Source organism: Condylostylus longicornis, unplaced genomic scaffold (assembly GCF_029603195.1).
Source record: "Condylostylus longicornis isolate FDR11 unplaced genomic scaffold, ASM2960319v2 ptg000134l, whole genome shotgun sequence".
Classification (NCBI taxonomy): domain Eukaryota; kingdom Metazoa; phylum Arthropoda; class Insecta; order Diptera; family Dolichopodidae; genus Condylostylus; species Condylostylus longicornis.
Window position 1 is genome coordinate 3,927 of NW_026578102.1, and position 13,209 is coordinate 17,135.

The 13,209-nt window shown below is 42.6% G+C and overlaps 1 protein-coding gene across 1 annotated transcript; it reads right to left on the bottom strand.

Moving 5' to 3' along the window:
- Window positions 1–5,865: 5,865 nt before the first annotated feature.
- LOC129614976 (uncharacterized) lies at window positions 5,866–6,942 on the bottom strand. The gene is made up of 5 exons (XM_055529974.1): window positions 6,837–6,942; window positions 6,634–6,780; window positions 6,320–6,405; window positions 6,138–6,218; window positions 5,866–6,027 (listed from the first exon to the last, which is right to left on the bottom strand). The coding sequence occupies exons 1-5, from the start codon at window positions 6,940–6,942 to the stop codon at window positions 5,866–5,868; spliced, it is 582 nt and encodes a 193-aa protein (XP_055385949.1).
- Window positions 6,943–13,209: the final 6,267 nt, after the last annotated feature.

The window sequence follows — 13,209 nt, forward strand, 5'->3', positions numbered from 1 at the left end:
CGAGGAGGTGTTGCCTCAGGACGAGGAGGGAGGCATGTGCCAGGAAAGACACAAACACATTTCCTTTCTGGATGCAGGAGGTATTGGGCGCAAAAAAAAGTTGCCTTTCGAAGAGGAAGAAGAGGTCTTGGAAGAGGAAGAAGAGGTCTTGGAAGAGGAAGAAGAGGTCTTGGCTTTCGAAGAGGAAGAAGAGGTCTTGCCTTCCGAAGAGGAAGAAGAGGTCTTGCCTTCCGAAGAGGTCTTGCCTTCCGAAGAGATCCTGCTTTTGTAACTTGTCTTGCTTTTGGAGTGGGTCTTGTTGCTGGGAGCGTTGTCTGAAGAAGAAGGACCGTCTCCAGGAGAATTAGAGTCGGCACAGCAGCTCAAAGAGCCACTGACTCTTTGAGGGAATAGTGGCAGCACGGCTGCTTGGAAATACGGAAGCTTGGACATCTTTGAATTGCTCAGTGGAATGAGCCTGATCCATGCGCCTGATATGCACTTGACATGCGGTGTATGCCAACTTTCTTAATTTCTTTACTTCGAGAAGCTGGAAGTGACAACTGAACCTCAATAGAGTCTGACTCGCTCACTCAGCTCGCTTCGTTTGGCATTTTGAAACAAATAGCGGCTCTGCATTGTTAATATAACTTCAGATCAAGTACTCCAATCAGCCAATCTATACCAAGCGAGATCAATCAGCCAATCTACACCAAAAACACCCTTCTCCAAAGGCCTGCGTAGGTATCACTTGCATCTGAGGAGATTAGCCGATCAAAGTTCATTTGTTGTAGTGACTGACAATGCAGGAACAACGGTAATAGCCCGACTAGCGGCACATTTGTTTTTGATTGCTTAGATGGATCGTCCAACACTTGAACGCCAGCTCATTCAGTTTGACCAAAGCGTCAACTACAACGACGCGTTAGCAGTTTTTAGAAGTGTTGCTCCTCCAACCCTAAAATTAAACTATCAGTGTCATCAGGTGCGCCCAGACCCCTAGAAGAGAGAGAACAAGGTCTATGGATCAGCCTTCTTAGACAGTCAGGGTTTGATGTTTCTGTGTCAACTGTGGAGAGGTTATTGAGACAACCTCTAGAATTGATGAGTCCAGATGGCCTCCAACTACTGGACCCGATTCCATAATGGAAGGACAAATTAGGAACCCGACCATTAGTGAACTGCAAACATTCTTTGATGCTTTGATACTTGGGCCCATGGTTCAATTGCTGGGGTTGCTCGGTATTCAATTCGATGGTCTTAAAGACCAAGCGTCGTGAGTCTGCTTCAGTTTTAATATTTTAGCTATTTTTTATTTTTCAGGGTGCAAGGGTCTCGGAATTGTCCAGATTTGCCAATGCATTCAGAAATGTCTAAATTTCCACATTCCCCACCATGGAAATAACATCAAGTACTTTAAAGAAAAGTGTACAAGTACTTGAAGTTTGTTCTTATTGCATGCGTCTCCATCTCTCTACGTCGCATGTGTCTCCATCACATACACCAGTCGTTGTTTCTTTCCGGTCATCTTATTTTATTAGATGCTGGTATGGTGGAGGCACAGGGGGAAGCACGGCTTGATCACTATCTCCAACATGAGTTTCTGTGCTGCATCGTATCAGCAAAATGGGTTTCCTTCAAACTCTGTCACCCTGGAAACAACACGAGTCGTCCTCCGATTGAGTTTTATGGCTTCAATCCAGCAAATTTTAATGGACGCAGAAGGCATTGTTCTGTCATCGTCAATTGTGCCGCTTTATGTTACACCGTATGATCCCTGCAGCCTATCGATACACTGGACGGGATTTGGGACCTCTTTCGTACAAGCGCATCGTTTTGAGGGGGCAGCGCATTTTTAAAGTGACAAAGTCGAATTTTCAAGCTGTTGCAGAGGCTTATCAAATTTCTAGGGAGAATCCTGATGTCTTTCTTCAGCGGGTAGGAGATTTGCGCCAGTGGACTCACGAACAAGTACAGCAGTTCTACCAACCAGCATCTATGGAACCCCCTCCCGGCAATTATGTGGTCGTTGATATGGACCACATTCAATTCGTTGGCTCATTAATGCACTTGAAGCGATGCAGGCAGCAAAGGACATCGCGAATTGCATTCACCATCTGCATGAGTGCGGATTGTTACATATGGACATCCACTAGGCAAACGTGCGCAAAAAAAGACTTGAGGATCAATCCTTCCGCTTCATTCTTATTGATTTTGTGTTCTGTCAAAAATCCCAGGGAGTTCAAGGCCTTCGATACATTGATTGGGAATATCGAACTTTTGTCGATGAGATGTACATTCAACAGTCAGAGATGTTCCAATTTGGTAAAATGATCTCGAAAGTTTGCAATCTGTTTTTTCTCAGTCCAGTTGAGGCTGAAGGAACATTTAATCGGTTGTTGATTTTTTCGATTTTGTGGTTCGAGAAAGGCCTTAAGACTCTCCCACTGCAGTGTTTCAAAGAGCGTCAGAGATTTTGGATTCAAGACTAGATTGATTTTTCATGGCATACATGCTTGTTCTTCATCGCCTTTAAGAGGATAAAATCAACTTAGAAATGAAGAATTGAATTTGAGCAACAACGAACTATATTGAATACTAGTTAGTTGCATCCAAAAAACTTGAAGTACGCTCAGATTCTGTAGAAGCCTTTGCTTATCATCTTGATTTTTGCAAGCTGGCACCACCCAGCGACGAATCGCTCGGTAACATACATGACCAAAATGGGGCTGAGCCATGTTCTCAGCCGTCCCAACACCTCCACTCAATTAGTTGTTGAATTGATTGATTCCTATGGTAAAACAACCTTTCTGTGCCAGAAAGGTGTTATGGCCATGAGACACATGGGATTGTGGACTGAATCTCTCATTGAATCGCAGAAGATCTTCGTTCCTGTCTGCAACTTGACGGACTTGATTTCTTCAAGCAACTGACGGATCCACACTAGCACTGAACTGCAGTCAGCCAAGGTTACATACTGAGGATTTTGCTGTTGTTGCCTGTTTCTTTGTGCGCCATTTCCGCCGACTTTGACACAGTAGCTTCATCTTCTGGTACTCCATTCCAACTTGCATCGGCGTATGCTTCAATATTGCACTGACTTCCAGATGAGTACTTCAGTCCATATGACCTTGGTGCTTTCAAATACTGGAAATCTCTTTCACGGCGGACCAATGCACTTGATTGAAACCATTGCAGTATTGAGCCAGTTTGTTGGTCGCAAAACAGATATCGAGACGTGTGGTCACTGTATACTGGCGTGCATCAGCATGGAGGTGAAAAGATTTAGATGACGGTTTGGTTTGTGTTCAGGGCCATCCGTTGCGTACACAGGAAGGACAGCTTTTTCTGATTTATAGATCCTTACCGCGCAGAGCGCGTTGCAAAGGAAGAGATACGACGACTCGATTCCAAGCAATTGCGAAAGACTTCAGCCCATGGAAAATAATGAAGAATGGCGAGACTGCTGCTCATCATCAGAGCACTTTTTTTTAGATAATTTTTCCATAGCAAGTTCTTCGTTCATGTATTCAGTGCGAATAGATTCTCGTAACCTGTTAACAGCTCCTGCCGCACTTCTATCATCACGATTGTTTTCTTGTAGAACGTATTCAAACGTGCTCGTTCTGTTTTTGATCTCAAATCTCAGAGGCACGTGCCAACAATATCTCCTCTTCTTACTCCCTCTAAAACCCATTTTTCTGGCTTTTTCAACTTAGAGTGCCGATCGCTAACCGTCTTCAAAATGTTGATCACCTTGAAGAGCGTTGATCTGAGGGTGTTATACAGCTTCATACGTGATCACGAGAAAGAAAGAAAGAAGCACGAGGGAATACTCTGTTGGAAACTAAAACTCGCCATGTGTGTGCCGCAAGTTAGTATATCAGGGATCCTGGAGACTAGATGCCAGAAACCAGAGGATTGGAGTACTTGACTTTGCTGAAGTTATATTAACAATGCAGAGCGGCTATTTGTTTCAAAATGCCAAACGAAGCGAGCTGAGTGAGCGAGTCAGACTCTATTGAGGTTCAGTTTTCACTTCCAGCTTCTCGAAGTAAAGAAATTAAGAAAGTCGGGTCGTCCTCTTGGCATACACCGCATGTCAAGTGCATATCAGGCGCATGGATCAGGCTCATTCCACTGAGCAATTCAAAGATGTCCAAGCTTCCGTATTTCCAAGCAGCCGTGCTGCCACTATTCCCTCAAAGAGTCAGTGGCTCTTTGAGCTGCTGTGCCGACTCTAATTCTTCTTCTTCAGACAACGCTCCCAGCAACAAGACCCACTCCAAAAGCAAGACAAGTTACAGAAGCAAGACCCCTTCGGAAGGCAAGACTTCTTCCTCTTCGAAAGGCGAGGCCGACAATGAGGTCTGTGGATAAAAGAGCGCCCAATGACAAAAAATGAGTCCCAATAATTAATTCGATCTATAAATCCATTTAAATCCATGCAATTGCAGTTCAGTCACCAAAATTTCCAAAAGAATGGATTTTGAGATCATTCGGTGTCTCATGAATGGATCAACTTGGAGGGAACAGCGTTTTAAGTAAGAGGACAAATCCTCTCAGACATCCAAATATGGGGCGAGAGATGAAAATAACTCTAATGAAACTGTAAACGAATAATGAGAGATACATACACTACTAAACAAAGAAATATCTTGTACTCCACTACTACACAAAAAAATATTTTGTAAAGTGATCTCCAGTCACTCCCATCAACACAAACCCTGGAAGATTACAACAATTTGGTTTGTTGCCCACAGCTCAGTGATCTGGAGCAATCAAGCAGTTCTCCACAAAACAACCCTCTGCATCTGAATCACGCCATCTGAACTAATTCAAAATAGCATGAAAAAGACTACAAGAGTGATGCTATGGAGGAAGTGCTTGGGTTGGCCGGTTAACCGCCCGTCACTCATCATCGCTGCAATAGCAATATAACCGATGTTGCAATCTCCAGGTGATTTAGAAGACTGAATTGGTTGAATGAATTGGTGGTGGAGCACCCCCTGTCCCAAATCGGGACAGGTTTACTACAAAGAAACAAGGTTCGTTACGAGGTCCTCGTGAAAGAGGTCCTAAGAAACGCTGGTCTGTTTGCCAGCAGCCAACCTCTGATTCGTACAGACGAATTTGTGTCGAACTTTGCAACCAATACGGGAAAATGCGCAAGCACCGATTAGACTGTACATCGTCCAGACAGAACAATTAAACCAAAGAGAGCTAAACCGACGGCAGTCAGAGCAATGATGGACCAAGCGAGGCTGAAAAAGGCAAGTCAAAGCGAAGAACCTTATAAAACGCACCTACCCCCACATTCGCGCCGTGCCACAAATTTCGTTGGCAAACATAACAGCATCAGATTGTCCCTAAATATAGGAAATGTCCGCATAACTCCATTGAATGTCCGACACTCTAGGCCTTCACAGACCAGTGAAGACTCAATAGATGAACTCCATTGTTTGAAACAGAATGGACTCAATAGATGAACTCCATTGTTTGAAACAGAATGGACTCAATAGATGAACTCCATTGTTTGAAACAGAATGGACTCAATACATGAACTCCATTGTTTGAAACAGAATGGACTCAATAGATGAACTCCATTGTTTGAAACAGAATGAACTCAATAGATGAACTCCATTGTTTGAAACAGAATGGACTCAATAGATGAACTCCATTGTTTGAAACAGAATGGACTCAATAGATGAACTCCATTGTTTGAAACAGAATGGACTCAATAGATGAACTCCATTGTTTGAAACAGAATGGACTCAATAGATGAACTCCATTGTTTGAAACAGAATGGACTCAATAGATGAACTCCATTGTTTGAAACAGAATGGACTCAATAGATGAACTCCATTGGAATTCTAACATTGATAATTATCGATAACTCACTTGAGCCTCATTATCGATCTTTTTGAAGAGAACATCATGGAGGCAATCATATACAGCGTGCAATGTGCAAACAGTTCCCATCACAAGCATACACCATCGCAATGGATGAACCTTCATTTCTACCTTTTCTTCCAACACCCAAAGGCCCTAAAGGACAAAATCAACTTGTGTTCAACAAATTGAGCACATGGCTGTAATACTCCTTCTTTAGGAAGTTCAAAACTTCTTGAGTTCATCATTTCTTAAGTTCTTCTTACCGCTGGAACTGCAGCAACAAAGATAATCGCACATCGAAGAATCATTCCAAAGGCCAAACGAGACCCACACACTCGCTTATCCTGAGAAAGAGAGAAAGAATTCATTAGAGAGAAAGTTTCAAAAAGGAGCATACAAAGAATTTAAAGGGTTCTTAGTTCAATTGAGTCAAGCAGTCGCTCACCTTAATACGAAGAATCAGAGTTGTCGCGACAGCAGAAACCATAAAAACGACTGCAGCGATTCGCGTTGGAATTTTCTCCCACGTCACTGAAATAAAGGCAGTTGGAATATAAAATGTATTTTTAAATAGCGTTTTCAATGAGACTCACTTAAAATGAAAAAAGAACCCCAAAAAACGCTCCCAGTGTATCCAGCGGACAAAGTGATCCACCGGATTCCACCCCGGGAATAAGTGACTCCTCCGAAATTTTCATTTACCTGAAAAAAGGAAATTGGATCTTCAAACTCCTAAATAAATCCCTCTCACCTCAATACCTGTTACTTTGCCACAAGTTAACCACGTGGCTGATGCGTGTCCAAATTCATGCAAGAAAACGGCAATTAATTTAAGCGGAGAAAAAACGACGCTATGCCATAAGAGGCCGGTGAGGAGTGCAGTGACTCCAATCACAATAAACGCTTCTGCAAAACAAACACTATTAAAATAATCTGACTTCCAGAGAAATTCTCTCACTCACCGATTTGAGAAGCGTTGCAGCAGCATGTCCCATCGCTAATTGTGCGATAAGGTTCTGCGGTCTTGTCAACCAGCCATCTCAAAAAGGCGGCATCACTTCCACTCATTCGAGGAAAATTCAGTTTTCCTCAATTTCTGTTAGGAACGGCACCTGTTGGACGCCGTCAAAAAACAGTGAACCGAAAAATATTCGCGCTTAGCAAGAGAGAACACACTAGTCCATGTAATTCATCACTATCTCTCAAAATTGAACCCTTCTAAATGGAGAATTGGTGCATCAAACGTTGGAGATAAGGTTGGGCAGCTGGATTTGTTGACCGACATTTTTCATTAGAGGCTTTGATTCCTCGTTCAAACCCTCGTGAGTCTTCTTTAACATCCATGATGGAACGCGATGATGGAAGCTCGAAATTGCGCCTTGTCCGTTTTTCGGCACTAGACGCGACGGAAGTTTGTCTTTCGGCTTTCTCACCATACGCTGTTGTTACGAGCTCCACGGACAGAGATGGTCGTAGGAGAGAGCTGCCCTTGTTGTTTGCGATGTCGCCGTCAGTTCCGACATAGGACGTCTTTGCTGGAACGTCAAGCGGAACAAGCATGCGACGGCTTATCGGCGCTTCACGAGCAGCAGATGAGAACATCTCACACGAAGGAGACCTTGGTGTGTCCGTGTCTACAACTGAACCGGTCGCGCTATACCTGAAGAAAAGTCATTTTCTAGTCGCAGACTGACGTACAAGTCGTTCATCAAACTCGACTATGAGGCTCGCACCATTCAGAGTCAACGATACTTGGAGCGAAAGTTGTTGTGCACCCGCTCGTAGTCGCTGACCAATCGCTACGCTTCGCTCGGGATGTCCGCATTGGGACATTTTCGTACATTGGGACATCCTTACATGCTGAAACACTTCTGCAGTCCGATTGCGGGGGGAAAACAGTGCAGGGAAGCAGAGTGTCGAACGGACCGGTCCGGGATCGCGACGAGAGCCGCTCTCTGATTGTATTCCTGATCGTCGGATCTGCTTGAACGCGCGCAGTTCCAAGCGGAAAGTCACGCTTGAAATCTTGCGTTGAGGCTGTAATGGGGCGGTCCTGAAAGAGCAGATACAATTCGATAGATGACGACGTGCTTGGAAGAGAGAAGCGCAGGGAAAGACCTGTGCGAGGGCTGAGTGTTATATTAATACATACATGTATTAGAGTGATATCATTATTGATATACATTAGAGTGATATCATTACTGATATATGTTAAGAGTCTAATGATATAGATATCTTACTGATATATGTTAGAGTCTAATTAGAGTGATGTCATGATTCATATGTATTAGAGTGATATCATTATTGATATACATTAGAGTGATATCATTGCTGATATATGTTAGAGTCTAATGATATGTATTAGAGTGATATCATTTTTGATATACATTAGAGTGATATTATTACTGATATATGTTAGAGTCTAATGATATATATTAAAGTGATGTCATTACTCATATGTCTTAGAGTGATATCATCATTGATTAACCTATATCAGTTGAGTGATATCATTATTGATATACATTAGAGTCTAATGATATATATTAGAGTGATATCATATACATTAGAGTGATATCATTACTGATATATGTTAGAGTCTAATGATGTATATTGGAGTGATATCATCATTGATATATATTAGAGTGATATCATTATTGATATACATTAGAATCATGCGCGACCACGCTTGCTCACTTCCAGAAAGGCAAGAACATCTGAAGAAACGTCTGAGAACCTTTCTGATAATAATTGATGTGTTGATTTTTTATAAATCGTTAAAACGTAATCAATATCATGACGAGAAAGTCGTGCACTGTCCGAATTTGTTCTTTCCAACTCGATGTGATGTTGACGAGTTGTCGAAGCGGGATTGAAAGTTGGTCGAAGACTTTTGGTTGGTCGAACAATGTAATCATTGCGGGGGCACCGACTGTGTTTATGACTCGAAAAGTTATAACAAGAGGCTGATGATTGAGTTCCGTTTGGTCTTCTCTCGCTACGTTGGCCGGATATTGTCGCTTGAGTGAGGTGAGCGACAATTGCGCTAATTTGTCCGTGAGCGTCCTTAGTTGGAGTCACTTTGTCATCTTCTCTTCAACAACGCAGAAGGACATAATGAGAAAAGTTTGGGACACTCGATCGTTCACGAACGTCAACAAAATATCTCAGGAAGAGAGAAAGGTAACGTTGAGTCCCAAAATCCCAAAACTGACCCCCAAGCAATAAATATCGGAAATGATGCTTCTAGTGCCTTCTGATAGTTCTCTTGCGCTGTCCTGCAAAGATCCATCAGAAGTCCTTCGCATCAGGAATAGCCTCGAAGCATTCATCAGAAAATTTTATATAAATTCCTTCACGATTCGCAGCTATTGCAATTACCATAACGGCACTCCTTGTGCAATCTTGAGAGTTGTGTCCATATTTCTGTTATACTAAGGATCCCTCAATAATCATTGAGGATCCCACACCTACAGCACATCGCCAATCGTGGTTCTCATGGGTGCAATAGCGAAGCTCATATTCGCCGATTGTTAAGGAGTTTGGATTGTGCTCTCCTGCTTTAATCCGCGACTGTAAGGCAGATACTGGTAATAGTTGATCATGTAATAGTTGATCATGTAATCGTTGATCATCATTCACGCTATATCTCGATTCATCTCCAGGCACCAGAATGCACCAGCTGATTGTCTCACATGAAGTCCAGGACGAGAACAGCAAGACGCTAAAATGCACCGGCAAACGCTCTTGAACACAGGAATCGTAATTTTTCCAAGAGCGCCATTTAAGAAGTAACTAAACAAACATTAATGAAGAAATAAATAATCATGAATTAAGGATCTGTAATTAATGGTGATGACGTACCTAACACGTCGAGGTGTCGATTTGGCCAACCCAGCTGAGATCAAGCAATAATTGGTAGAAGACGAATCAGCTCAATGTCTTGTTGAAATTATTACCTGGACTGAGTAAAATAACTTTATGGATGTACTGAGGATAAGAATTCGCGTAGTATACTGTAACAAAAAGACAGGAATAAACAATCATCCAAAGAGAGGGAAAAATAATAACATCATCCAAAGAGAGGGAAAAATAATAACATCATCCAAAGAGAGGGAAAAATAATAACATCATCCAAAGAGAGGGAAAAATAATAACATCATCCAAAGAGAGGGAAAAATAATAACAATCGTCCAAAAAGAGGGAAAAATAATCATCACTCACCTGACAGTAAGCCACCCATGGAAAATCCCAATAGGCTGTGCTGCACTTCTTCTAATTTCAAAAACGTTAACAATTCACGAACTTGCTCGACAAACAAAAGTGGTCCATATTTATTCAAATGTTTCGGACTGTCCGACAAGCCATGACCCCATAAATCTGGAATAAGAGGAAACCTTCTATTCAACCCTGGTTGTTGCCGTATGATGCTTTCGCGTCTCCTTTCTCTCCACGCATCACTTTCCTTCCCATTTCCCCACTTGCTTTCCCACATTACTTTCCCACTTCCATCCTACTTTCCCACATTACTTTCCCACATTACTTTCCCACATTACTTTCCCACATTACTTCCATCCTACTTTCAATTACTTTCCCAGATTACTTTCCCACATTACTTTCCCACATTACTTTCCCACATTACTTTCCCCACATTACTTTCCCACATTACTTCCTCACCAAACGAGAGTACACGGAAACCGTATCTGATGAGAACATGACCGATGGGTTCGAATTGAGCGAGTGAGGAGTTGAGGCCATGCAAACAAACAACAAGGTGTCCATTCTCCGGACCACGGAGTCGATCTGAAAAACCACATCAGGGGATTGTAAAAATCAAGAAGGAGAGGACGGTGCGTACATTGAATCGTTCCGTGCGTTCCGGTCGCTGTCGATGCAACGAGATACGGACTATCTCCCGCAAGGCCCTGAGTGATATTTCCCATTTTCTCTTAAAATCTCATGATTTTGAAAGACTAAACCAAACAAAATACAGGGACGCATTCAGATTGAGATCATTGCTTCCAGGTCCGCTGAAGATGCCAAAAAAATCAGTCGTCGCTCTATCGGTCTCGGCCGTTCTGATTGCATGGATATCCCACGAACTCGTCCTCTACAGGGTAAGTCGCTCAGCGAGGAAAAGTCTCAATTCTTCCCTTCATAATTCTTTTCTTTAAAATTCCTTCCACGAGAATTCTTTTTTCAGGATGTCGAGTTTCTTTCATTGTCCTCTGTAATTGTGGGATCCTTCGTTTCCCTTTTATTGCATCCATATTCTTATCTTTTCTGTTACGAGGGCGATGGAATGTGGGAAGGTGTGACGAGCGTACGAGGAGATTCTCACCCCCCTCTTCTTACCGCCCTCTATCAGGTTTTGGGACTCAATTCCGAAGTTACCATTCATCGCGATAATTTAGGGACACCTTACGTCACAGCCTCATCGAGTCAGTTCAGCATTAGCATAGTCCTCTCGCTAAACATGATTGATAGTGGTCATTGTCCCACGTCATTGTCCCACGTCATTGTCCCACGTCATTGTCCCACGTCATTGTCCCACGTCATTGTCCACGTCATTGTCCCACGTCATTGCCCCACGTCATTGCCCCTACGTTGATGTCCTTCAGCTGAGGATCTCCTTTTCGTCCAAGGATGGATCCATGCACGTGAGCGTCCGTGGCAGATGGAATCCATCCGTCTCGCAACACACGGACGTCTTTCGGAAGTTGTCGGATTCCCCGGTCTCAATGCGGATTGTTTTTTTCGGTGAGTCAAAACATTCTCTGGAATTCTAAAATTGTCTGAAAGCCTCCCCTGCTTCTCATGGCGTCTTTTTTGTTGCTGTTTTGGGCCTTTTTTGTTTATTCATGACTTATTTGGGACATTCTTATTGCAGTGGGTTGGGAATTCGCCGGAGTGCGGACGAAGGACTTTCCAAAATTCCTCTTGAAAACAAGGATCGTCGCTTGATGTCGATTTATGCTGAAGGTAAAGATATAATTCAATGAATAGAGTATAATGGATAAACTCAATCATCTTCATTATAACTTGAACCGGTGACCAGTTGGGATGGGAAAGACTTTTCCAACTTTACTGCCGTTTTCTTGATTGGTTGGGACTCTTCGGTTTTCTCGGGTAAAATCTAGAAATAAGTTAAGAATCTCTCAGGAGTGTCGGCTGGATTTGCCTCATTGAAGAAACTTCCCGTCGAATTTCAGCTCATTCGACACAATTTGAACACAACATGGACAAGTGAGTCAATGGGACTCTCAATTTTCTTCTCATTTCTATAAACTTCTCAATTCTCTTTTCATTCATCAATTAGTTGTGGATACTGTGGCGATGATGCGATTGATGGCATTAGCGATGAATCGTGGCTGGACGATAGAAGTTGGACAAAATATTTTACAGAAAGAATTGTCAACATTACTCAATCAAGTACACAAAAATGCTCCTATTTTTAAATTTGATATTCAAACCTTTTTTATCTTTAGGTTTTTGATGTAACTCCCGATCCCTCTATTCCCCCAATTAACCCTCATGGACTCAATTCTGCATTGTTTACCCAACATGGCGACAGATTCAAACACCCCGAGAATCCGAAAACATCTGAGACTTCTGCTGAAATTGGTTCTTCTGATGATTGGGCGTCTAAGAGACCTTCTTCATTGACTCGCTTTCATGATGTCCCTGATGAGGCAGTTCCAATTCCCTAGGAAGGATCGTCGTGGTTCCATTGTTCCAACGCTGAGTGGAATTGGGGGTTAGAGACGTCAATCGGGAAATCCTTAAAATTTCACTTTCAGGGAGGAAGCAACGCGTGGGTGATTTCTGGAAATTATACACAATCTGGAGGTCCGATTGTCAGCGGGGATCCTCATTTATCGCTCAATTCGCCCGGTAAGTAAACAGTTTCTGAGATGATTGATAATCCGTGAATGTCATCAACGATTTCTCTTTTTATCTTTTTATATCTTTTTATGCTTTTTATCAGGGTTCTGGTTCCCAATGTATCTTTCAGGCCCTGATTTTCAAAGCTGTAGGAGTCTCTGCTGCTGGTTCGTCGAAGTCTTCTGTCTTCTCCTCATCCTTTTTTTTAGGATTTCCTGGAGTACTTCTTGGGACATACGGAACACGTTGCCTGGTCAATTACGTTGAACTTCCTCGACTTAGAAGATCTTTTCATCATACAACTCGCTCGAAATGGGACATCTTATATCTATGATGATCAGGAGTATCCTCTCGATATGCGCACAGAATCGATTTCTATCAGAGTAAGATTTCTATTATTTTTTGTTTTTCGGAAGAATAGGGTTTTGTCGTAATCGAAGTCTCATGCACCTT